At 38.6% G+C, this 27,146-nt stretch overlaps 1 protein-coding gene and 2 non-coding genes across 3 annotated transcripts; all 3 read left to right on the top strand.

Moving 5' to 3' along the window:
• The first annotated feature begins 2,092 nt into the window (after window positions 1-2,092).
• On the top strand, window positions 2,093-25,355 carry LOC107611190 (uncharacterized). Its single transcript, XM_016313147.2, has 5 exons — window positions 2,093-2,812; window positions 23,906-24,110; window positions 24,199-24,485; window positions 24,679-24,691; window positions 25,198-25,355. Exons 1-5 carry the CDS (start codon window positions 2,093-2,095, stop codon window positions 25,353-25,355), a joined length of 1,383 nt encoding a protein of 460 aa, XP_016168633.2.
• Window positions 9,543-9,650, top strand: LOC148578346 (small nucleolar RNA R71). The gene has a single exon (XR_015903820.1). It is a non-coding gene; the product is annotated as a small nucleolar RNA R71 (small nucleolar RNA).
• LOC148578347 (small nucleolar RNA R71) lies at window positions 15,412-15,519 on the top strand. The gene has a single exon (XR_015903328.1). It is a non-coding gene; the product is annotated as a small nucleolar RNA R71 (small nucleolar RNA).
• Window positions 25,356-27,146: the final 1,791 nt, after the last annotated feature.

Genomic DNA, 27,146 nt, shown 5'->3' on the forward strand with positions numbered 1-27,146 from the left:
CACGCGCACATGGTGCGTACATGCCGATACTCGCACGTGACTCACTTAAAGGCAAAATGCTGGGGGCGATTTCTGAGTTGCCCAGGCCCAAATCCAACTTGTTTCTGAGTGTATTTCATGCAGAATTGAAGTCCAAGCAAAGGGAGAGCAATTAGTTAGTCAACATGAGCATTTAGTTAGTTTTCTAGAGAGAGAAGCTCCCTCTTCTCTCTAGAATTAGGTTAGGATTAGGTTAAATTGTATTGGATCTTGAATTAATTACTTGATTTCATCTTGTTTCTTTTACAATTTCTCATTTCTACATCTTGACTTTCTTAGTTGTAATGTTAATTTCTCATTTTGCTCTCTTGTATGTTGATGAATATTGTTGGATCCAATTCCCTTTTAATGCACTTTCATGTTTTCGTGTTGATCTTGCTTGCTCTTATTGATTTCTCACTTATGATAGTTGTGGGTTTTCTTTAATTTTAGCATTTTGTGATGTCTACTTTTATTGCACATTAGGTGTTTGATAGAATGCTTCCTATAGTTTGTGAGTAGTTCTCTTGTCCCTTGGCCTAGGCCAAGGGGATTGAGAGATCTTGAGTCCTTGGACTTCATTGAATTGGTAATTCTAGAACCCTTGGGGATCAATTCGATAACCATTGACTCTAGCCTACTACTAAGTTAATTAGTAGCTAGGTTGGGACTTATGGATTGATGTTGATCAAGCCATTTGACGTACTCCAAGCCTAGGAGTAGACATTACGTACTTAAGGCTTTAGTGAGTAGACCTAATGAGCTCGGTTTCTCATAATTATCAATAATTGATTTGTTGACAAGGATGGTGATATCAGTTTCCCATATCTAGCCAAGAGTTCTTTATCTTACTTTCTTTAATTAGTTGTTTGATTCACCTCTTTCTTGCTCCCTTTATAAATCAAAACTCCATTGCCCCTTCATAGCCAATAATTGACCACTTCATTACAATCCCTTATGAGATGACCCGGAGTCTAAATACTTCGGTTAATTCTTATTTGGGGTTTGTACTTGTGACAACCAATATTTTTTATGTGAGAATTGTTTGTTGGTTTGGAGCTATGCTTACAACGAAGTAATTCTTTTCTATAAGAAGAAAATTTAGACCATCAAGCAAAATCTCATCTATCACACCTCTGTCGAGCTATCACCTCCATCGCACAGTCACCTCCGTCGCGCAGTCACCTCCTTTGACCAGTGACCTCCGTCGCGCAGCAATTGTCGTTTATTGGAACTTGGAACAGCCACCTCCATCGCGCAGCAGCCGTCGTCCCTTAAAGGTGCTCCACCACTTGTCAGTTCACTCGGCGTCGCTGTCTCCCAAGTCCCACTCTCCCTATTGCATGTTCTGTTGAAACCTTGAAGGTGCCTTCGAGCTTCCAGAGTTCCAGGTAATTTTTTTTTAGTTATGAACTTATAATTGTTTGATTGAATCATTGAATAACTGTTGCATGATGAACTCTGATTATGTGAACTCTGATATTGTGAACTCTGTTCGTTGAGTAGCTCTTTGATTTTGTGACATGATGAACTCTGAAACTGTGAACTCTGAACTGATCCTGCTAAACTGAACTGGATTTTGTGACATGATGAACTGCTAAACTGTGAACTCTTTGATTGAGTAGCTCTTTGATTTTGCTTTGCTTACTGAACTGGATTTTGTTGTTTGTTGAATAATTGTGAATAATTTTGAATAATTTTGGATGTTGTTTGTTGTGAACTTGAGAGTTGAGATTATTGGGTTGGATTGCTGGTAATGTTTACGTATGTATGAAAGTATCAACCAAGAACTACCTAGGAATAATAATGCGAAAAATAATTCTGCTTCGAATGAACGTTCTCTTCCTCCCACGACTAGCGAAAGTCAGTCACAAACTTCTAATGTTCGGGGAAAACTGATCCTGCTTGGAGATACGTTGCTTTACAAAATATAAATGGAAAACTGCATTACCAATGCTTATTTTGTCTGAGTACTTTTGGGGGCGGGGGAATTAATAGAATGAAAAAGCATTTGGGGAAGATAGGTGGAGACATTAAGAAGTGTTCTAAGGTCCCATATGATGTAGAAAAATAAATGGAAGGTTTATTGAAAGAGACTCAGAAAAGTAAAACTAGTAAAAGGAAAGTAAGTTTCAACGAAGAGGGTACTGATGAGTGTGAGGATGCAATTGATGAAGCAATAGCGCAAGATGAACAACAAACTCCGAGTCAGTTACCAACTAAGGAGGTTATTGGAGGCCATCCAAAAAAGAAAGCAAAAACCATTATTCCTCCTATGTTTGCACCAAGAACAACTCCGGGAAGTCAACCAAGTCTGAAAAGCGTGTTTCAAAACAAAGAGGCGCTTCATGAAGTTGATAAGCGAGTGGCTAGATGGCTTTTGGATTGTAGGATTCCTTTCAATGCGGTTATGTCACCCTTTTTTCAAGATATGTTGGATGGTGTTTCTGGCATTAGGCCTGGTTATAAAGGTCCTTCTTATGATACATTGAGGGTTAACTTATTAGCCGATCTCAAAAGGGAGTGTCAAATGGTTGTTGATAGCTATAGGTCTGCTTGGAAAGAAACTAGATGTACTCTCATGGCTGATGGTTGGACAGATCAAAGGCAAAGAACATTGATTAATTTTTTGGTTTATTGTTCGAAAGGGTTGTGCTTTGTGAAATCTGTAGATGCCTCAAGTATGGTTAAAAATGCTTCAAGCTTGTGTGACTTGTTTTCAGAGGTGATTGAATGGATTGGGCCTGATAATATTGTTCATGTAGTGACAGATAATGTCGCGAATTATGTTGCTGTTGGTAGGCTTATTAATAAGAAATTTGAAAATATTCATTGGTCACCTTGTGCTGCTCATTGCTTGAATCTTATTCCAAAAGATATAAGCAGTGGTGCACGAAATTGTGATGTCCAGGCTCAAACAATCCCTGGCAACGTGAGCAACTTGGTATGCGCAATCGTAATTACACTTTGATTATGTAAAATTCATGGCTCTTTCTTTCCCTGGCAGTGGCGCCAAGAACATGGTGCCAATACCATGGTTCACAACTTCGATACAACTAACCAGCAAGTGCACTGGGTCGTCCAAGTAATACCTTACGTGAGTAAGGGTCGAATCCCACGGAGATTGTTGGTATGAAGCAAGCTATGGTCACCTTGAAAATCTCAGTTAGGCAAATGTAAATTGATAAGGGTGTTTTCGAATAATAAATAGAAGAAGGGATAGAAATACTTATGTAAATTAATCGGTGAGAATTTCAAATAAGCGAATAGAGATGCCTTCGTTCCTCTGAACCTCTACTTTCCTGCTATCTTCATCCAATCAGTCTTACTCCTTTCCATGGCTGGCTTTATGCAAGGGCATCACCGTTGTCAGTGGCTACATCCCCTCCTCTAAGTGAAAAATATGCTCACATGCTCTGTCACAGCACGGATAATCATCTGTCGGTTCTCGATCATGCTGGAATAGGATTCACCCTCCTTTTGCGTCTGTCACTAACGCCCAACAATCGCGAGTTTGAAGTTCGTCACAGTCATTCAATCATTGAATCCTACTCGGAATACCACAGACAAGATTTAGACTTTCCGGATTCTCTTGAATGCCGCCATCATTCTAGCTTACGCCACGAAGATTCTGATTAAGAGATCTAAGAGATACTCATTCAAGCTTACTTCATGTAGAACGGAAGTGTTTGTCAGGCACGTGTTCATATGGGAGAATGGTGATGAGCGTCACACATAATCATCACCTTCATCACGTTCTTGGGTGCGAATGGATATCTTAGAAGCGAAATAAGATGAATTGAATAGAAAACAGTAGTACTTTGCATTAATCTTTGAGGAACAGCAGAGCTCCACACCTTAATCTATGGAGTGTAGAAACTCTACCGTTGAAAATACATAAGTGAAAGGTCCAGGCATGGCCGTGTGGCCAGCCCCCATGGTCTAAGAACAATGCGTTCAAAGATGATCCTAAGATCCTAAGATGATCAAAAGATTCATAATACAATAGTAAAAGGTCCTATTTATAATAAACTAGTCACTAGGGTTTACATAAGTAAGTAATTGATGCATAAATCCACTTCCGGGGCCCACTTGGTGTGTGCTTGGGCTGGGCCTGAGTGTTGCACATGTAGAGGTCCTTCTTGGAGTTGAACGCCAGCTTTTGTGCCAGTTTGGGCGTTCAACTCTGGTTTTGGCTCCTTTTCTGGCGCTGGACGCCAGGTTTGGGTAGAAAGCTAGCGTTGAATGCCAGTTTACGTCATGAATTCTTGGCCAAAGTATGGACTATTATATATTGCTGGAAAGCCCTGGATGTCTACTTTCCAACGCAATTGGAAGCGCGCCATTTTGAGTTTTGTAGCTCCAGAAAATCCACTTTGAGTGAAGGGAGGTCAGAATCCAACAGCATCAGCAGTCCTTCTTCAACCTCTGAATCTGATTTTTGCTCAAGTCCCTCAATTTCAGCCAGAAAATACCTGAAATCACAGAAAAACATACAAACTCACAGTAAAGTCCAGAAATGTGAATTTAACATAAAAACTAATGAAAACATCCCTAAAAGTAACTAGATCCTACTAAAAATATACTAAAAACAATGTCAAAAAGCGTATAAATTATCCGCTCATCACAACACCAAACTTAAATTGTTGCTTGTCCCCAAGCAACTGAAAATCAAATAGGATAAAAAAAAGAATATACTATAAATTCCAAACTATCAATGAAACAGAGCTTCAATCATATGAGCGGGACTTATAGCTTTTTGCCTCTTGAATAGTTTTGGCATCTCACTTTATCCATTGAGGTTCAGAATGATTGGCATCTATAGGAACTCAGAGTTCAGATAGTGTTATTGATTCTCCTAGTTCAGTATGATGATTCTTGAACACAGCTTCTTTATGAGTCTTGGCCGTGGCCCTAAGCACTTTGTTTTCCAGTATTACCACCGGATACATAAATGCCACAGACACATAATTGGGTGAACCTTTTCAGATTGTGACTCAGCTTTGCTAAAGTCCCCAATTAGATGTATCCAGGGTTCTTAAGCACACTCTTTTTTTGCTTTGGACCTTGACTTTAACCGCTCAGTCTCAAGTTTTCACTTGACACCTACACGCCACAAGCACATGGTTAGGGACAACTTGGTTTAGCCGCTTAGACCAGGATTTTATTCCTTTAGGTCCTCCTATCCACTGATGCTCAAAGCCTTGGGATCCTTTTTATTTCCCTTTCCTTTTGGTTTTAAGGGTTATTGGCTTTTTCTGCTTTCTTTTTCTCTTTTTTTTTCTATTTTTTTCGCCTTTTTTTTTTTCTGCAAGCTTTGTTCTTTGCTGCTTTTTCTTGCTTCAAGAATCATTTTTATGATTTTTCAGATTATCAAATAACATGTCTCCTAGTCATCATTCTTTCAAGAGCCAACATATTTAACATTCTTAAACAACAACTTCAAAAGACATATGCACTGTTCAAGCATACATTCAGAAAACAAGAAGCATTGTCACCACATCAATATAATTAAACTAAGTTCAAGGATAAATTCGAAACTCATGTACTTCTTGTTCTTTTGATTTAAAACATTTTTCATTTAATAGAGGTGATGGATTCATAGGACATTCATAACTTTAAGACAAAGTTACTACTACTAATGATCATGTAATGAAGACACAAACATAGATAAGCACATAACATAGAAAATGAAAAACAGAGAAAGCAAGAACAAGGAATGAATCCACCTTAGTGATGGTGGCGTTTCCTTCTTGAGGAACCAATGATGTTCTTGAGCTCTTCTATGTCTCTTCCTTGTCTTTGTTGCTCCTCCCTCATTGCTTTTTGATCTTCTCTAATTTCATGAAGCATGATGGAGTGCTCTTGATGTTCCACCCTTAGTTGTCCCATATTGGAACTCAATTCTCCTAGGGAGGTGTTGATTTGCTCCCAATAGTTTTGTGGAGGAAAGTGCATTTGAGGCATCTCCGGGATCTCATGGTGATGAGCTTCCTGCGCCTCTTGAGCTCCATGAATGGGCTCTCTTGCTTGCTCCATCTTTTTCTTAGTGATGGGCTTCTCTTCCTTAATAGGAATGTCTCCTTCTATGAAAGCTCCAGCTGAGTAACATAGATGGCAAATGAGGTGAGGGAAGGCTAACCTTGCCATAGTGGAGGACTTGTCAGCCACCTTGTAGAGTTCTTGAGGTATAATCTCATGAACTTCCACCTCTTCTCCAATCATGATGCTATGGATCATGATGGCCCGGTCTATAGTAACTTCAGACCGGTTGCTAGTGGGAATGATTGAGCATTGAATGAACTCCAACCATCCTCTAGCTACAGGCTTGAGGTCCAATCTTCTTAGTTGAACCGGCTTGCCTTTGGAGTCAATCTTCCATTGAGCTCCTTCTACACATATGTCCATAAGGACTTGGTCCAACCTTTGATCAAAGTTGACTCTCCTTGTGTAGGGGCGTGCGTTCTCTTCCATGTTTGGCAAGTTGAACGCCAACCTCACATTCTCCGGACTAAAATCTAAGTATTTCCCCCGAACCATTGTAACATAGTTCTTTGGATCCGGGTTCCTACTTTGATCATGGTTCTTGGTGATCCATGCATTAGCATAGAACTCTTGAACCATTAGGATGCCGACTTGTTGGATGGGATTTGTTAGAACTTCCCACCCTCTTCTTTGAATTTCATGTCGGATCTCCGGATACTCATTTCTTTTGAGTTTGAAAGGGACCTCAGGGATCACTTTCTTCTTGGCCACAACATCATAGAAGTGGTCTTGATGGGCTTTGGAGATGAACCTTTCCATCTCCCATGACTCAGATGTGGAAGCTTTTATCTTCCCTTTCCCCTTTCTAGAGGATTCTCCGGTCTTAGGTGCCATCAATGGTAATGGAAAAACAAAAAGCTTATGCTTTTACCACACCAAACTTAGAATTTTGCTCGCCCTCGAGCAATAGAAGAAAGAATAGATGAAGAAGAAGAAGAAATGGAGGAGAGGGAGAAGGTGATGTGTTTCGGCCAAGAAGTGTGTAGAGGGGTGTGTTGTGTGAATTTGATGAAGAATGGAGGGCTTTATATAGGGAAGGGAGGGGGGAGAGGTTTCGGCCATATGGGTGGGTTTGGGTGGGAAATTGGTTTTGAATTTTGAAGGTAGGTGGAGTTTATGAGGTAGGTTTATGGGGAAGAGTGGATGGATGTGAGTGGTGAAGAGGTGATGGGGAAGAGAGTTTGAGGTGATTGGTGAAGGGTTTTTGGGGAAGAGTGTTTATGGGGTTGTGTGAAAGAGGGGTGAGAAGAAGTGAGTGGAGGTAGGTGGGGATCCTGTGGGGTCCACAGATCCTGAGTGGATCCTGTGGAGTCCACAGATCCTGAGTAGATCCTGTGGGGTCCACAGATCCTGAGGTGTTCAAGGATTTACATCCCTGCACCCATTAGGCATGTAAAAATGCCTTTGCACCCAACTCTGGGCGTTCAGCGCCAGGTTGGTGGCCATTTTGGGCGTTCAACGCCCATTTGTGTGCCATTTCTGGCATTGAACGCCAGAACCATGCCTGTTCTGGCGTTCAGCGCCCAGAAGCTGCCCATTTTGGGCGTTCAGCGCCAGAACCATGCTCTGTTCTGGCGCTGAACGCCAGACAGATGCTCCTCCAGGGTGTGATTTTTCTTCTGCTGTTTTTGATTCCGTTTTTAATTTTTATATTTATTTTGTGACTCCACATGATCATGAACCTATAAAGACATATAACTAAGAAAAATATAGTTAGATAAATAAAAATTGGGTTGCCTCCCAACAAGCGCTTCTTTAATGTCAATAGCTTGACAGTGGGCTCTCATGGAGCCTCACAGATGTTCAGAGTATTGTTGAAACTCTCCAACACCAAACTTAGAGTTTGGATATGGGAGTTCAATACCAAACTTAGAGTTTGGTTGTGGCCTCCCAACACCAAACTTAGAGTTTGACTGTGGGGGCTCTGGTTGACTCTGCTTTGAGAGAAGCTTTTTCTGCTTCCTCTCCATGGTTGCAGAGGGAGATCCTTGAGGTTTAAACACAAGGGAGTCCTCATTCCATTGAAGGACTATTTCACCTCTGTCAACATCAATCACAGCTCTTGCTGTGTCCAGGAAAGGTCTTCCTAGGATGATGGATTCATCCTCTTCCTTTCCAGTATCCAGGACTATGAAATCAGCAGGGATGTAAAGGCCTTCAACCTTCACTAATACGTCCTCTACTTGTCCATATGCCTATTTTCTTGAATTGTCTGCCATCTCTAATGAGATTCTAGCAGCTTGTACCCCATAGATTCCCAGTTTCTCTATTACAGAGAGGGGCATGAGGTTTATTCCTGAACCAAGGTCACACAGAGCCTTAAAGATCATGGTGCCTATAGTACAAGATATTATGAACTTCCCAGGATCCTGTCTCTTCTGAGGCAATGTCAGTTGATCCAGATCACTTAGTTCATTGATGAATAAGGGAGGTTCAACTTCCCAAGTATCAATGTCAAATAATTTGGCATTTAGCTTCATGATTGCACCAAGAAACTCGGCAGTTTGCTCTTCAGTAACATCCTCATTCTCTTCAGAAGAGGAATACTCATCAGAGCTCATGAAGGGCATAAGGAGGTTCAATGGAATCTCTATGGTCTCTAGATGAGCCTCAGAGTCCTTTGGTTCCTCAGAGGGAAGCTCCTTATTGGTCACTGGACGTCCCAGGAGGTCTTCCTCCTTGGGATTCACGTCCTCCTCTCCCTCATTGGGTTCGTCCATTTTGCTTATGTCAATGGCCTTGCACTCTCCTTTTGGATTCTCTTCTGTATTGCTTGGGAGAGTACTGGGAGGGATTTCAGTGATCCTTTTACTCAGCTGGCCCACTTGGGCTTCCAAATTTCTAATGGAAGACCTTGTTTCATTCATGAAACTTACAGTAGCCTTAGACAGATCAGAGACTAAGTTTGCCAAATTAGAAGTATTTTGTTCAGAGTTCTCTGTCTGTTGCTGAGTGGATGATGGAAAAGGTTTATTATTGTTAAACCTATTTCTTCCACCATTATTAAAGCCTTGTTGAGGCTTTTGATCCTTCCATGAGAAATTTGGATGATTTCTCCATGATGAGTTATAGGTGTTTCCATAAGGTTCACCTAAGTAATTCACCTCTGCTATTGCAGGGTTCTCAGGATCATAAGCTTCTTCTTCATAAGAAGCCTCTTGAGTACTGTTGGATGCAGCTTGCATTCCATGCAGACTCTGAGAGATCATATTGACTTGCTGAGTCAATATTTTGTTCTGAGCCAATATGGCATTCAGAGTATCAACTTCAAGAACTCCCTTCTTCATAAGCGTCCCATTACTCACAGGATTCCTTTCAGAAGTGTACATGAACTGGTTATTAGCAACCATGTCAATGAGTTCTTGAGCTTCTGCAGGCGTTTTCTTTAGGTGAATGGATCCACCTGCAGAAGTGTCCAGTGACATCTTTAATAGCTCAGATAAACCATCATAGAATATATCCAGGATGGTCCATTCTGAAAGCATGTCAGAGGGACACTTTTTGGTCAACTGTTTGTATCTTTCCCAAGCTTCATAGAGGGATTCACCTTCTTTCTGTCTGAAGGTTTGAACATCAGCTCTAAGCTTGCTCAGATTTTGAGGAGGAAAGTACTTGGCTAAGAAAGCCGTGACCAGCTTATCCCAAGAGCTCAGGCTGTCTTTGGGTTGAGAATCCAACCATAATCTAGCTCTGTCTCTTAGAGCAAAAGGGAAAAGCATGAGCCTGTAGACTTCAGGATCTACTCCATTAGTCTTAACAGTATCACATTGGTGCACGAAATTGTGATGTCCAGGCTCGAACAATCCCTGGTAATGGCTCCAAAGCTTGGTGCTTTGATCTTAATTCATAATTGTCACAACTTTGATACAACTAACCAGCAAGTGCACTGGGTCATCCAAGTAATACCTTACGTGAGTAAGGGTCGAATCCCACGGAGATTGTTGGTATGAAGCAAGCTATGGTCACCTTGTAAATCTCAGTCAGGCAGATATAAAGTGATGAAGATGTTTTCGAATAATAAATAATAGAATAGGGATAGAGATACTTATGTAATTCATTGGTAGGAATTTCAGATAAGCAAATGGAGATGCTTTTCGTTCCTCTGAACCTCTGCTTTCCTGCTATCTTCATCCGATCAGTCTTACTCCTTTCCATGGCTGGCTTTATGTGATACATCACCACTGTCAATGGCTACTTTTGGTCATCTCACGGGAAAATGATCCAATGCCCTGTCACGGCACGGCTAATCGTCTGGAGGCATCACCCTTGTCAGTGGCTTCATCTTATCCTCTCAGTGAATAATATGCTCACGCACCCTGTCACGGCACGGCTATTCATCTGTCGGTTCTCGATCATGCTGGAATAGGATTTACTATCCTTTTGCGTCTGTCACTAACGCCCTGCAATCGCGAGTTCGGAGCTCGTCACAGTCATTCAATCATTGAATCCTACTCAGAATACCACAGACAAGGTTTAGACCTTCCGGATTCTCTTGAATGCCGCCATCATTCTAGCTTACGCCACGAAGATTCTGGTTAGGAGATCTAAGAGATATTCATTCTAGCTTAATTCATGTAGAACAGAAGTGTTTGTCAAGCACGCGTTCATAAAGGAGAAGGATGATGAGCGTCACACATAATCATCACCTTCATCACGTTCTTGGGTGCGAATGGATATCTTAGAAGCGAAATAAGAAGAATTGAATAGAAAACAGAAGTACTTTGCATTAATCTTTGAGGAACAGCAGAGCTCCACACCTTAATCTATGGAGTGTAGAAACTCTACCGTATGAAAATACATAAGTGAAGGTCCAGGCATGGCCGAGATGGCCAGCCCCCTATTGTGATCTAAGATAGCATACAACTGATCAAAGATGCCTAATACAATAGTAAGAGGTCCTATTTATAATAAACTAGTCACTAGGGTTTACATGAGTAAGTAATTGATGCATAAATCCACTTCCGGGGCCCACTTGGTGTGTGTTTGGGCTGAGCTTAAGTGTAACACGTGCAGAGGCCATTTGTGGAGTTGAACGCCAGTTTCTGTGCCAGTTTGGGCGTTCAACTCTGGTTTTGGATCCTTTTCTGGCGCTGGACGCCAGATTTGGGCAGAAGGCTGGCGTTGAACGCCAGTTTACGTCGTCAATTCTTGGCCAAAGTATGGACTATTATATATTGCTGGAAAGCCCTGGATGTCTACTTTCCAACGCAATTGGAAGCGCGCCATTTCGAGTTCTGTAGCTCCAGAAAATCCACTTTGAGTGCAGGGAGGTCAGAATCCAACAGCATCAGCAGTCCTTTTTCAACCTCTGAATCTGATTTCTGTTCAAGTCCCTCAATTTCAGCCAGAAAATACCTGAAATCATAGAAAAACACACAAACTCATAGTAAAGTCCAGAAATGTGAATTTATCATAAAAACTAATGAAAACATCCCTAAAAGTAACTAGATCCTACTAAAAACATACTAAAAACAATGCCAAAAAGCGTATAAATTATCCGCTCATCACAACACCAAACTTAAATTGTTGCTTGTCCCCAAGCAACTAAAAATCAAATAGGATAAAAAGAAGAGAATATACTATAAATTCCAAACTATCAATGAAACATAGCTTCAATCATATGAGCGGGACTTATAGCTTTTTGCCTCTTGAATAGTTTTGGCATCTCACTCTATCCATTGAGGTTCAGAATGATTGGCATCTATAGGAATTTCAGATTTCGAATAGTGTTATTGACTCTCCTAGTTCAGTATGATGATTCTTGAACACAGCTTCTTTATGAGTCTTGGCCGTGGCCCTAAGCACTTTGTTTTCCAGTATTACCACCGGATACATAAATGCCACAGACACATAATTGGGTGAACCTTTTCAGATTGTGACTCAGCTTTGCTAAAGTCCCCAATTAGAGGTGTCCAGGGTTCTTAAGCACACTCTTTTTTTGCTTTGGACCTTGACTTTAACCGCTCAGTCTCAAGTTTTCACCTGACACCTTCACGCCACAAGCACATGGTTAAAGACAGCTTGGTTTAGCCGCTTAGACCAGGATTTTATTCCTTTAGGCCCTCCTATCCACTGATGCTCAAAGCCTTGGGATCCTTTTTTTATTTGCCCTTGCCTTTTGGTTTTAAGGGTTATTGGCTTTTTCTGCTTGCTTTTTCTTTTTCTTTCTATTTTTTTTTATTTTTTTTCGCCCTTTTTTTTTTTTTGCAAGCTTTGTTCTTTGCTGCTTTTTCTTGCTTCAAGAATCATTTTTATGATTTTTCAGATTATCAAATAACATGTCTCCTAGTCATCATTCTTTCAAGAGCCAACATATTTAACATTCTTAAACAACAACTTCAAAAGATATATGCACTGTTCAAGCATACATTCAGAAAACAAGAAGCATTGTCACCACATCAATATAATTAAGCTAAGTTCAAGGATAAATTCGAAACTCATGTACTTCTTGTTCTTTTGGATTAAAACAGTTTTTATTTTAAGAGAGGTGATGGATTCATAGGACATTCATAACTTTAAGACAAAGTTACTAACTACTAATGATCATGTAGTGAAGACACAAACACAGATAAGCACATAACATAGAAAACGAAAAACAGAGAAAGCAAGAACAAGGAATGAATCCACCTTAGTGATGTCCTTGAGCTCTTCTATGTCTCTTCCTTGTCTTTGCTGCTCTTCCTTCATTGCTTTTAGATCTTCTCTGATTTCATGAAGGATGAAGGAGTGCTCTTGATGTTCCACCCTTAGTTGCTTCCAATAATTGTGTGGAAGAAAATGTATCCCCTGAGGTATCTCAGGGATCTCTTGATTTGCAGTCAAATGTTCTACCACTGAGCTATAGACCCTTGATGGAAGCTTTTGTCTTCCCTTTCCTCTTTCTAGAGGCTTCTCTGGCCTTAGGTGCCATCAATGGTTATGGAAAAAATAAAAAAGCTATGCTTTTACCACACCAAACTTAGAATGTTGCTCGCCCTCGAGCAAAAGAAGAAAGAATAGAAGAAGAAGAGGATATGGAGGAGATGGATGGCTGTGTGTATTCGGCCATATGGGTGGGATTGGGTGGGGAAGAGATGTTGAATTTTTGAAGGTAAGTGGGTGTATGGGTGTGAGTGGTAAATGGAAGACAGAAGGGATGAGTGTTTATTGGGAATAGAGGATGATTGAGAAGAGAGAAGAGAGTGAGTGGAGGTAGGTGGGGATCCTGTGGGGTCCACAGATCTTGGGGTGTCAAGGCATTTACATCCCTGCACCAATTTAGGCATGCAAAATGCCCTTGCACACAACTCTGGGCGTTCAGCGCCAGGTTGGTGCCCATTTTGGGCGTTCAACGCCCCTTTGCTGCCATTTCTGGCGTTGAACGCCAGAACCATGCTTGTTCTGGGCGTTCAGCGCCAGGATGCCCCCATTCTGGGCGTTCAGCGCCAGAACTATGCTCTGTTCTGGCGTTTGAACGCCAGACAGATGCTCCTCCAGGGTGTGATTTTTCTTCTGCTGTTTTTGATTCCGTTTTTGATTTTTTTGTTTATTTTGTGACTCCACATGATCATGAACCTAAGAAAATATGAAAAACAATAATAATAGAGTTAGATAAACATTGGGTTGCCTCCCAACAAGCGCTTCTTTAATGTCAATAGCTTGACAGTGGGCTCTCATGGAGCCTCACAGATGTGCAGAGCTTTGTTGAGACTCTCCAACACCAAACTTAGAGTTTGGATATGGGAGTTCAACACCAAACTTAGAGTTTGGTTGTGGCCTCCCAACACCAAACTTAGAGTTTGACTGTGGGGGCTCTGGTTGACTCTGCTTGGAGAGAAGCTTTTTCTGCTTCCTCTTCATGATTGCAGAGGGAGATCCTTGAGTTTTGAATACAAGGGAGTTCTCATTCCATTGAAGGACTATTTCACCTCTGTCAACATCAATCACAGCTCTTGCTGTGGCCAGGAAAGGTCTTCCTAGGATGATGGATTCATCCTCTTCCTTTCCAATATCCAGGACTATGAAATCAGTAGGTATGTAAAGGCCTTCAACCTTTACTAATACATCTTCTACTTGTCCATAAGCCTGTTTTCTTGAGCTGTCTGCCATCTCCAGTGAGATTTTAGCAGCTTGCACCCCATAGATTCCCAGTTTCTCTATTACAGAGAGGGGCATGAGGTTTATTCCTGAACCAAGGTCACACAGAGCTTTAAAGATCATGGTGCCTATGGTACAGGGTATTATGAACTTTCCAGGATCCTGTCTCTTCTGAGGCAATATCAGTTGATCCAGATCACTTAGTTCATTGATGAACAAGGGAGGTTCAACTTCCCAAGTATCAATGCCAAATAATTTGGCATTCAGCTTCATGATTGCACCAAGAAACTTGGCAGTTTGCTCTTCAGTAACATCCTCATTCTCTTCTGAAGAGGAATACTCATCAGAGCTCATGAAGGGTATAAGGAGGTTCAATGGAATCTCTATGGTCTCTAGATGAGCCTCAGAGTCCTTTGGTCCCCCAGAGGGAAGCTCCTTATTGATCACTGGACGTCCCTGGAGGTCTTCCTCCTTGGGATTCACGTCCTCTCCTCTCCTCTCAGGTTCGGCCATGGCGCTTATGTCAATGGCCTTGCACTCTCCTTTTGGGTTCTCTTCTGTATTGCTTGGGAGAGTACTAGGAGGGATTTCAGTGATCCTTTTACTCAGCTGGCCCACTTGTGCTTCCAGATTTCTAATGGAAGACCTTGTTTCATTCATGAAACTTACAGTGGCCTTAGATAGATCAGAGACTAGATTTGCTAAATTAGAAGCATTTTGTTCAGAGTTCTCTGTCTGTTGCTGAGTTGATGATGGAAAAGGCTTGCTATTGCTAAACCTGTTTCTTCCACCATTATTAAAGCCTTGTTGGGGCTTTTGATCCTTCCATGAGAAATTTGGATGATTTCTCCATGTTGAGTTATAGGTGTTTCCATAAGGTTCACCTAAGTAATTTACCTCTGCTATTGCAGGGTTCTCAAGATCATAGGCTTCTTCTTCAGAAGATGCCTCTTGAGTACTGTTGGATGCAGCTTGCATTCCATGCAGACTCTGAGAAATCATATTGACTTGCTGAGTCAATATTTTATTCTGAGCCAATATGGCATTCAGAGTATCAACTTCAAGAACTCCCTTCTTCATAGGCGTCCCATTACTCACAGGATTCCTTTCAGAAGTGTACATGAACTGGTTATTAGCAACCATGTCAATGAGTTCTTGAGCTTCTGCAGGCGTTTTCTTTAGGTGAATGGATCCACCTGCAGAAGTGTCCAGTGACATCTTTGATAGCTCAGATAAACCATCATAGAATATATCCAGGATGGTCCATTCTGAAAGCATGTCAGAAGGACACTTTTTGGTCAACTGTTTGTATCTTTCCCAAGCTTCATAGAGGGATTCACCTTCTTTCTGTCTGAAGGTTTGAACATCAGCTCTAAGCTTGCTCAGCTTTTGAGGAGGAAAGTACTTGGCTAAGAAAGCCGTGACCAGCTTATCCCAAGAGTTCAGGCTGTCTTTGGGTTGAGAATCCAACCATAATCTAGCTCTGTCTCTTACAGCAAAAGGGAAAAGCATGAGCCTGTAGACTTCAGGATCTACTCCATTAGTCTTAACAGTATCACATATCTGCAAGAATTCAGTTAAGAACTGAAAAGGATCTTCAGATGGAAGTCCATGAAACTTGCAGTTCTGCTGCATCAGAGAAACTAATTGAGGTTTAAGCTCAAAGTTGTTTGCTCCAATGGCAGGAATGGAGATGCTTCTTCCATGTAAATTGGAATTAGGTGCAGTAAAGTCACCAAGCATCTTCCTTACATTATTATTATTTTCGGCTGCCATCTCCTCTGCCTGTTCAAAAATTTCTGAAAGGTTATCTCTGGATTGTTGTATTTTAGCTTCTCTTAGTTTCCTTTTCAGAGTCCTTTCAGGTTCTGGATCTGCTTCCACAAGAATGTTCTTATCCTTGCTCCTGCTCATATGACAAAGAAGAAGGCACAGAAAAATAATAATAATAATGGAGATCCTTTATGTCACAGTATAGGGATCCCTGTGTGAGCAGAAAAAGAGGGGGAGATAAAGGATGTGATGTAAAGGAAGAAATGCAACTGTACGAATGGAAGAGATGTGAGATGAGATGTTAGGATATGAATGAATAAATAGAATAGGATGGAGGAGGGATAATTTTCGAAAATTATTTTGAAAAAGAGTTAGTGATTTTTGAAAAATGGTTTTTAAAAAATGTTAGTAATTTTCGAAAATTTTTGAAATCAAAAATAAAAAATAAAAATGATTAGTTAATTAAAAAGAAATTTTTGAAAAAGAGGGGAGATATTTTCGAAAATTAGAGAGAGAGAGTTAGTTAGGTGGTTTTGAAAAAGTTAAGAAACAAACAAAAAGTTAGTTAGTTAGTTGAAACAAATTTTGAAAAGATAAGAAGTTAGGAAGTTAGAAAAGATATTTTGAAAAGATATTTTTGAAAAAGATAAGATAAGAAGATATTTTAGAAAGTAGTTTTGAAAAAGTTAAGAAACAAACAAAAAGTTAGTTAGTTAGTTGAAACAAATTTTGAAAAGATAAGAAGTTAGGAAGTTAGGAAAGATATTTGAAAAGATATTTTTGAAAAAGATAAGATAAGAAGATATTTTTGAAAAGATATGATAAAATTAGTTTTGAAAAAGATTTGATTTTTAAAATCACAATTAATGACTTGATTCATAAGAAATCACAAGATATGATTCTAGAATTTAAAGTTTGAATCTTTCTTAACAAGCAAGTAACAAACTTCAAATTTTTGAATCAAAACATTAATTGATTATGTTATTTTCGAAAATTTGGTATAAAAATAAGAAAAAGATTTTTTGAAAAATATTTTTGGAATTTTCGAAAATAACTAATAATTTTGAAAAAGATTTGATTTTTGAAAATAGATTTTGAAAAAGATAAGATTTTCAAATTGAAAATTTGATTTGACTCATGAGAAACAACTTAATTTTAAAAATTTTTTGAAAAAGTCAACTCAAATTTTCGAATTTGATGAGAGAAAAAGGGAAAGATATTTTTTTTATTTTTGAAATTTTTATGAAAAACATGAAAAATATGCAATGCATGAAATTTTTAGATCAAAACAATGAATGCATGCATGAATGCTATGAATGTCAAGATGAACACCAAGAACACTATGAAGAACATGATGAACATCAAGAACATATTTTTGAAAAATTTTAAATGCAAAGAAAACATGCAAGACACCAAACTTAGAATTCTTTAATGCTTAGACACTAAGAATTCAAGAATGCATATGATAAACATGAAAAGACACAAAACATGAAAACATCAAGATCAAACAAGAAGACTTACCAAGAACAACTTGAAGATCATGAAGAACACTATGAATGCATGAATTTTCGAAAAATGCAAGATGCACATGCAAATGACACCAAACTTATAACATGACTCAAGACTCAAACAAGAAACAGAAAATATTTTTGATTTTTATGATTTTCTAGTTTTTTTTTTTGGATTTTTTTTTTCAAAAATTATATGAAAAATAAAAAATAAGGATTCCAAAATTTTTAATATGAATTCCAGGAATCTTGCCATGTTAGTCTAAAGCTTCAGTCCAGGAATTAGACATGGCTCACTAGCCAGCCAAGCTTTCAATGAAAGCTCCAGTCCAAAACACTAGACATGGCCAATGGCCAGCCAAGCTTCAGCAGGTATGGATACTTTTCATGTATAGAACAAATCAGTGTGTGAGAATCTCTTCATTTGTGATGACAAGTTGAAACCCCAGTCCAAAAATTAGACATGGCTTACAGCCAGCCAGGCTTCAACAAATCATCATGAAACACTAGAATTCATTCTTAAAAATTTTGAATAAAATTTTTGAAAACATTTTTATTATTATTATTTTTTTTTTCGAAAACACATGAGAAAATTTTGAAAATATTTTTGAAAAATTTTTGAAAAGAAAACGAAAAGAAAATTACCTAATCTGAGCAACAAGATGAACCGTCAGTTGTCCAAACTCGAACAATCCCCGGCAACGGCGCCAAAAACTTGGTGCACGAAATTGTGATGTCCAGGCTCGAACAATCCCTGGTAATGGCTCCAAAGCTTGGTGCTTTGATCTTAATTCATAATTGTCACAACTTCGATACAACTAACCAGCAAGTGCACTGGGTCGTCCAAGTAATACCTTACGTGAGTAAGGGTCGAATCCCACGGAGATTGTTGATATGAAGCAAGCTATGGTCACCTTGTAAATCTCAGTCAGGCAGATATAAAGTGATGAAGATGTTTTCGAATAATAAATAATAGAATAGGGATAGAGATACTTATGTAATTCATTGGTAGGAATTTCAGATAAGCGAATGGAGATGCTTTTCGTTCCTCTGAACCTCTGCTTTCCTGCTATCTTCATCCGATCAGTCTTACTCCTTTCCATGGCTGGCTTTATGTGATACATCACCACTGTCAATGGCTACTTTCGGTCATCTCACGGGAAAATGATCCAATGCCCTGTCACGGCACGGCTAATCGTCTGGAGGCATCACCCTTGTCAGTGGCTTCATCTTATCCTCTCAGTGAATAATATGCTCACGCACCCTGTCACGGCACGGATATTCATCTGTCGGTTCTCGATCATGCTGGAATAGGATTTACTATCCTTTTGCGTCTGTCACTAACGCCCTGCAATCGCGAGTTCGGAGCTCGTCACAGTCATTCAATCATTGAATCCTACTCAGAATACCACAGACAAGGTTTAGACCTTCCGGATTCTCTTGAATGCCGCCATCATTCTAGCTTACGCCACGAAGATTCTGGTTAGGAGATCTAAGAGATATTCATTCTAGCTTAATTCATGTAGAACAGAAGTGTTTGTCAGGCACGCGTTCATAAAGGAGAAGGATGATGAGCGTCACACATAATCATCACCTTCATCACGTTCTTGGGTGCGAATGGATATCTTAGAAGCGAAATAAGAAGAATTGAATAGAAAACAGAAGTACTTTGCATTAATCTTTGAGGAACAGCAAAGCTCCACACCTTAATCTATGGAGTGTAGAAACTCTACCGTATGAAAATACATAAGTGAAGGTCCAGGCATGGCCGAGATGGCCAGCCCCCTATTGTGATCTAAGATAGCATACAACTGATCAAAGATGCCTAATACAATAGTAAGAGGTCCTATTTATAATAAACTAGTCACTAGGGTTTACATGAGTAAGTAATTGATGCATAAATCCACTTCCGGGGCCCACTTGGTGTGTGTTTGGGCTGAGCTTAAGTGTAACACGTGCAGAGGCCATTTGTGGAGTTGAACGCCAGTTTCTGTGCCAGTTTGGGCGTTCAACTCTGGTTTTGGATCCTTTTCTGGCGCTGGACGCCAGATTTGGGCAGAAGGCTGGCGTTGAACGCCAGTTTACGTCGTCAATTCTTGGCCAAAGTATGGACTATTATATATTTCTGGAAAGCCCTGGATGTCTACTTTCCAACGCAATTGGAAAGGCGCCATTTCGAGTTTTGTAGCTCCAGAAAATCCACTTTGAGTGCAGGGAGGTCAGAATCCAACAGCATCAGCAGTCCTTTTTCAACCTCTGAATCTGATTTCTGCTCAAGTCCCTCAATTTCAGCCAGAAAATACCTGAAATCACAGAAAAACACACAAACTCATAGTAAAGTCCAGAAATGTGAATTTATCATAAAAACTAATGAAAACATCCCTAAAAGTAACTAGATCCTACTAAAAACATACTAAAAACAATGCCAAAAAGCGTATAAATTATCCGCTCATCACACATATCTGCAAGAATTCAGTTAAGAACTGAAAAGGATCTTCAGATGGAAGTCCATAAAACTTGCAATTCTGCTGCATCAAAGAAACTAATTGAGGTTTCAGCTCAAAGTTGTTTGCTCCAATGGCAGGAATGGAGATGCTTCTTCCATGTAAATCGGAATTAGGTGCAGTAAAGTCACCAAGCATCTTTCTTACAGTATTATTATTTTCGGCTGCCATCTCCTCTTCCTGTTCGAAAATTTCTGAAAGGTTATTTTTGGATTGTTGTAATTTAGCTTCTCTTAATTTTCTCTTCAGAGTCCTTTCAGGTTCTGGATCTGCTTCAACAAGAATATTCCTGTCCTTGCTCCTGCTCATATGACAAAGAAGAGGGCACAGAAAAAATAATAATAATATGGATCCTTTATACCACAGTATAGGGATACCTGTGTGAGTAGAAGAAAAGAGGGGGAGATAAAGAATGTAATGTAATGGAAGAAACACAACTGTGAGGAGGGTTGAGATGTGAGATGAGATGTTAGTAAATGAATAAATAAATAGAATAAGATGGGAGAGGGAGGATTTTCGAAAAATATTTTTGAAAAAGAGTTAGTGATTTTCGAAAATGGTTTTTGAAAAATGTTAGTAATTTTCGAAAATTTTTAAAATCAAAAATAAAAATAATTAGCTAATTAAAAAGAAATTTTTGAAAAAGGGGGGGATATTTTCGAAAATTAGAGAGAGAGAGAGTTAGTTAGGTAGTTTTGAAAAAGTTAAGAAACAAACAAAAAAGTTAGTTAGTTAGTTGAAACAAATTTTGAAAAGGTGAGAAGTTAGGAAGTTAGAAAAGATATTTTGAAATCATATTTTTGAAAAAGATAAGATAAGAAGATATTTTTGAAAAGATATGATAGAAATTAGTTTTGAAAAAGATTTGATTTTTAAAATCTCAATTAATGACTTGATTCCTAAGAAATCACAAGATATGATTCTAGAACTTAAAGTTTGAATCTTTCTTAACAAGCAAGTAACAAACTTCAAATTTTTGAATCAAAACATTAATTGATTATGTTATTTTCGAAAATTTGATATAAAAATAAGAAAAAGATTTTTGAAAAATATTTTTGGAATTTTCGAAAATAACTAAGAATTTTGAAAAAGATTTTATTTTTGAAAAAGATTTTGAAAAAGATAAGATTTTCAAATTGAAAATTTGATTTGACTCATAAAAACAACTAGATTTTAAAAATTTTTGAAAAAGTCAAATCTAATTTTCGAATTTATGAGAGAGAAAGAGAGAAAGATATTTTTTTGATTTTTGAATTTTTATGATGAGAGAGAAAAACACTAAAAAGATGCAATGCATGAAATTTTTAGATCAAAACATGTGATGCATGCAAGAATGCTATGAATGTCAAGATGAACACCAAGAACACTATGAATGTCAAGATGAACATCATAGACACAATTTTGAAAAATTTTTAATGCAAAGAAAACATGCAAGACACCAAACTTAGAATTCTTTAATGCTTAGGCACTAAGAATTCAAGAATGCATATGAAAAACAATAAAAGACACAAAACAAAAAATCATCAAGATCAAACAAGAAGACTTGCCAAGAACAACTTGAAGATCATGAAGAACACTATGAATGCATGAAATTTTCGAAAAATACAAGATGCACATGCAAATGACACCAAACTTATGACATGACTCAAGACTCAAACAAGAAATAGAGAAATATTTTTTATTTTTGTGATTTTCTAATTTTTTTGGATTTTTTTTTCGAAAATTATATGAAAAAGGAAAAAAAATAAGGATTCCAAAATTTTTAACATGAATTCCAGGAATCTTGCATTCTTAGTCTAAAGCTTCAGTCCAAGAATTAGACATGGCTCACTAGCCAGCCAAGCTTTCAATGAAAGCTCCGGTCCAAAACACTAGACATGGCCAATGGCTAGCCAAGCTTCAACATGTAATTCAGACATGACACGCCTGACATACTCATTCCCAAAGGAATTAGACATGGCTTTACAGCCAGCCAGGCTTCAACATACTTCATGAAACACTAGAATTCATTCTTAAAAATTTTGAATCTAAAATTTTTTTGAAAACATTTTTTTCGAAAACAGATGAGAAAATTTTAGAAATATTTTTGAAAAATTTTTGAAAACAAAACAAAAAGAAAATTTCCTAATCTGAGCAACAAGATGAACCGTCAGTTGTCCAAACTCGAACAATCCCCGGCAACGGCGCCAAAAACTTGGTGCACGAAATTGTGATGTCCAGGCTCAAACAATCCCTGGCAACGTGAGCAACTTGGTATGCGCAATCGTAATTACACTTTGATTATGTAAAATTCATGGCTCTTTCTTTCCCTGGCAGTGGCGCCAAGAACATGGTGCCAATACCATGGTTCACAACTTCAATACAACTAACCAGCAAGTGCACTGGGTCGTCCAAGTAATACCTTACGTGAGTAAGGGTCGAATCCCACGGAGATTGTTGGTATGAAGCAAGCTATGGTCACCTTGAAAATCTCAGTTACGCAGATGTAAATTGATAAGGGTGTTTTCGAATAATAAATAGAATAAGGGATAGAAATACTTATGTAAATTAATCGGTGAGAATTTCAGATAAGCGAATAGAGATGCCTTCGTTCCTCTGAACCTCTACTTTCCTGCTATCTTCATCCAATCAGTCTTACTCCTTTCCATGGCTGGCTTTATGCAAGGGCATCACCGTTGTCAGTGGCTACATCCCCTCCTCTCAGTGAAAAATATGCTCACATGCTCTGTCACAGCACGGCTAATCATCTGTCGGTTCTCGATCATGCTGGAATAGGATTCACCCTCCTTTTGCGTCTGTCACTAACGCCCAACAATCGCGAGTTTGAAGTTCGTCACAGTCATTCAATCATTGAATCCTACTCGGAATACCACAGACAAGGTTTAGACTTTCCGGATTCTCTTGAATGCCGCCATCATTCTAGCTTACGCCACAAAGATTCTGATTAAGAGATCTAAGAGATACTCATTCAAGCTTATTTCATGTAGAACGGAAGTGTTTGTCAGGCACGTGTTCATAGGGGAGAATGGTGATGAGCGTCACACATAATCATCACCTTCATCACGTTCTTGGGTGCGAATGGATATCTTAGAAGTGAAATAAGATGAATTGAATAGAAAACAGTAGTACTTTGCATTAATCTTTGAGGAACAGCAGAGCTCCACACCTTAATCTATGGAGTGTAGAAACTCTACCGTTGAAAATACATAAGTGAAAGGTCCAGGCATGGCCGTGTGGCCAGCCCCCATGGTCTAAGAACAATGCGTTCAAAGATGATCCTAAGATCCTAAGATGATCAAAAGATTCATAATACAATAGTAAAAGGTCCTATTTATAATAAACTAGTCACTAGGGTTTACATAAGTAAGTAATTGATGCATAAATCCATTTCCGGGGCCCACTTGGTGTGTGCTTGGGCTGGGCCTGAGTGTTGCACGTGTAGAGGTTCTTCTTGGAGTTGAACGCCAACTTTTGTGCCAGTTTGGGCGTTCAACTCTGGTTTTGGCTCCTTTTCTGGCGCTGGACGCCAGGTTTGGGTAGAAAGCTGGCGTTGAACGCCAGTTTACGTCGTCAATTCTTGGCCAAAGTATGGACTATTATATATTGCTGGAAAGCCCTGGATGTCTACTTTCCAACGCAATTAGAAGAGTGCCATTTCGAGTTCTGTAGCTCCAGAAAATCCACTTTGAGTGCAGGGAGGTCAGAATCCAACAGCATCAGCAGTCCTTCTTCAACCTCTGAATCTGATTTTTGCTCAAGTCCCTCAATTTCAGCCAGAAAATACCTGAAATCATAGAAAAACACACAAACTCACAGTAAAGTCCAGAAATGTGAATTTAACATAAAAACTAATGAAAACATCCCTAAAAGTAACTAGATCCTACTAAAAATATACTAAAAACAATGTCAAAAAGCGTATAAATTATCCGCTCATCAAGCAGCATGCCACATATTTCTAACCTTGCAACACATGTTTTGAAGATTACCGTGTTTGTGTATAATCATATGGTGTTCTTGTCCTGGCTAAGACAAAGAACTGATTGGAGAGAGATTGTTCGTCCATGTGCAACTCGTTTTGCCACTGTCTTCCTCACATTGATGAGTATCTTTGAGCGCAAATCGGATTTACAATCATTGGTTGTTGATACACACTTTACCGGACACAAATTAGGAAGGAGTGCTAATGGTAGAGCTGTGAGTGCAATTATCCTAGACAATAAATTTTGGGATGATTGTTTTACTGCATGCCAAATTGTGAGTCCGTTGATTGGTAGATGCCGATAATAAACCATCATTGGGGATTGTTTATGAAGGTATGCTGAGGTCAGAAAATGGAATCAAAGAAATGTTCAAGCAAAGGAAGACTGCATATCAACCTTACACAGAGATTATCAACTCAAGATGGGACAAACACTTGAAAAAAAGTCTTCACGCAGCAGCTTATTTCTTAAATCTTGCTTGCTTTTTTTCTGAAAATTATAGAGAAGCACCTGATGTCATGCGAGCTTTACTTGATCTTGTTACATTGCATTGCAAGGTTAATAATTTAGATTCATTTGAGGTAATGAAAGAAATACACTTATATAGAGATCGAAAGTAAAGCTTTGATAGGCCTGAAGCTGTTCCAGTTGCAAAAAGACTTCAACCTGCTAATAATATATGTTTGATAATAAGCTTTAGTTATTTGCTTATTTTATGTTTTGGTTTCCTTAATTTGATAACTGATACTTGAGATATGGGATTGTAACTTGTAGATGAATGGTGGAGGTTGTTTGGTAGTTCTACTCCATGTTTACAAAACATGGCAGTTCACATTCTTAGCCAAGCATCTACTTCTTCAGGGTGTTAAAGGAATTGAAGTCTTTTTGATCAAATTCATACAACAAGAAGGAATAGATTGGAGCATGATAGGCTAAGTGGTATTGTGTATGTTACATATAATTTGCGTCTTAAATCCAGGTAATATATATTTCATCCTTTTATTTCATATCATTAGATTTTGTATAGTTAATATACTAGGCTTATCATATATTGTATTTAATTTGTTAAGAAGGAAAGGAAAAAAAGAAAGCAAAAGTTGCAATATGATCCAATCGATATTGAAAGTATTGATATGGTTGATTTTTGGGTGAGGAAAGAGGTTGTTGAAAAAGAGCCTGATCTTCCAAGTAATATTGAAGACTTGCTTGGTGAGTATTATAGTTTATTGATCAGACAATAAATTACAATAGCTTTGATCTTTAATTTATTGATAATGTGTTATATTTTGTTAGATGAGATTGATGCTGATTTAGATCAAGGTGGTGGTGGTGGTAGTAGTAGTACATTTTATGCTGCACCACTTGCTTTTTCTGGTCCAAGTAGTGGAAATGAAGGTGATGATATCAATGACACAAATCTGCAGCAAGTTATGGAGGATTCTGATGATTGATGACAAACTTGGATCATTTTGATGTTGCTATGTTATGTTTGATTGGTTGTTTTGTTTTTTGACTTTTGAATTTATATTTGAATGAGATTATAACATTCTGGTTTATGTAGTACTTTTAAATTAAATGATATTTTAAAGTTTACATTAGAGTATAATTATATTTTTATGTGTTTATTTATATTTTATTTATTATTTTATTATAAAACGATTTTTTCGGTTCAACCACGGTCGAATCGGTTGAACCTATGAACCAGTGAACCAGTAGCTAGAGCGGTTCGATGACCGGTTCATTTTTCAGAACCTTGCTGTAGAGAGTATAAATCAATATATGTATATACCAAGTGAGGCCCCAGAAGTTATCGAAGGAAATCGCCCTCCGGTTAATTGGCCAGTTGCAGGGTGTTCTGGCCCAGCCCAATAAGGACCGGAGGTCCACCCGACCTACTTCCGAATCTGGCAGGTCCCCGACCCGCCCGAGCTAACTCACCTCTCGTGAAGTCATCCCCTAGTGAGGGTCTGGATAGCTAGTTGATGCTTCCAAACACATGGGCCTAAATAAAAGGCTCACTCGACGAGTACAGATAAAGGGAGGGAGACATACCCTTCCCCAGCTACGTCATTCTTTTATCCTAATTAGCCGCCTCATCGTACGGACACTTACTTTAGTATTGAATAATTTTCAATACAAAGATTTTGAGATACATCGATGCAACACTAGTTAATAACACTAATCCTAGGAATGGAAATACAAGTAGAACCTAAATTACACCTAGATTCGACCTTAGGAGTTGAATTTGTACTAGGAATTGAAAAAAAAAAACTAAATTGAAATTCCTATGTGATTCAACTTTATTAGAAGAATCACTTCTAGCAAAAGAAAAATTTTCTGTGGAGTTAAAATTACTTAAATAATTTTTAAAGAAACTAAATAATTTGAGACATCTTGCTCTTTGGCCATGACAAAATATCCTCGAACTATTGTCTTTTAAGAACAACTACTCCCACCCAATAGGAGGAAAATAAAGTGTTGGCTGACGAAACTTCACATTAAGTTCTTCTGAAGTTAGAAAATAGCCTTCACAATTATAAGAATTAAACACCTTGTCGACATTAAGTAGTTTCAATTTTTCATTATACACCTTAAAATTGACATGTATCTGCTCCACATAAAGGCTCGAATATGCTTTTATCACTTCAGATTTTTCTTCATCATTTCAAAGAAGAATGCTCTGATGCACGGTCTAAGGTACAGTTCCAACGCCATGGATCCAATCTCGTCCAAGCAAGTCATTATAACTAGCATTTGAAGATATAACCACAACGACAGTATTTCGATACGAAGACCCCACCTACACTCGGAGAGTCGCTAACCCTTTTGCAGGGGTCAATATACTGCTATAATCAGTTACTAAAATATTAGTAGGGATCAGGTCATCAAAATGCTTCCCTACCTTGATCAACATCCGTTCTGGCAATAAACTAATTGTTGCCTCTCCATCGACCAAAATTTTGTTAACACAAATACCACTCATGTAAGCTGAAACATGCAATGGTCGAAGGTGTGACTTTTGCTTTTCGGTTGGCGTTTGGAAATATTCCAATTTGTCCTCTGAAAAAATAAAAGCAAAAGCCTCTTCGTCTTTCACATCATAATACTCATTCGGTTTCCCTTTATATTCCCGCAAGTACTCAGTTGGTATAATTGAGATAGTGCTTACCATTTTGTCATCTCCTTCATCGAAATATTCTTTGTCCAAGTCAACACCCTTTTCTTTATCATCAACTGGAGCT

The sequence above is a fragment of the Arachis ipaensis genome, chromosome B1, assembly GCF_059453495.1.
Source record: "Arachis ipaensis isolate K30076 ecotype BB chromosome B1, ASM5945349v1, whole genome shotgun sequence".
NCBI classification, from domain to species: Eukaryota; Viridiplantae; Streptophyta; class Magnoliopsida; order Fabales; family Fabaceae; genus Arachis; species Arachis ipaensis.

Excerpts from the sequence above, each read along its gene's own strand:
- LOC107611190 (XM_016313147.2), top strand. The coding sequence starts at position 2,093 with ATGGAAGGTTTATTGAAAGAGACTCAGAAAAGTAAAACTAGTAAAAGG. Across the intron at positions 2,813-23,905 it reads ATGTCGCGAATTATGTTGCT|ATTACCGTGTTTGTGTATAA; the intron begins GTTGGTAGGCTT and ends CATGTTTTGAAG. Across the intron at positions 24,111-24,198 it reads ATTAGGAAGGAGTGCTAATG|ATGCCGATAATAAACCATCA; the intron begins GTAGAGCTGTGA and ends GTTGATTGGTAG.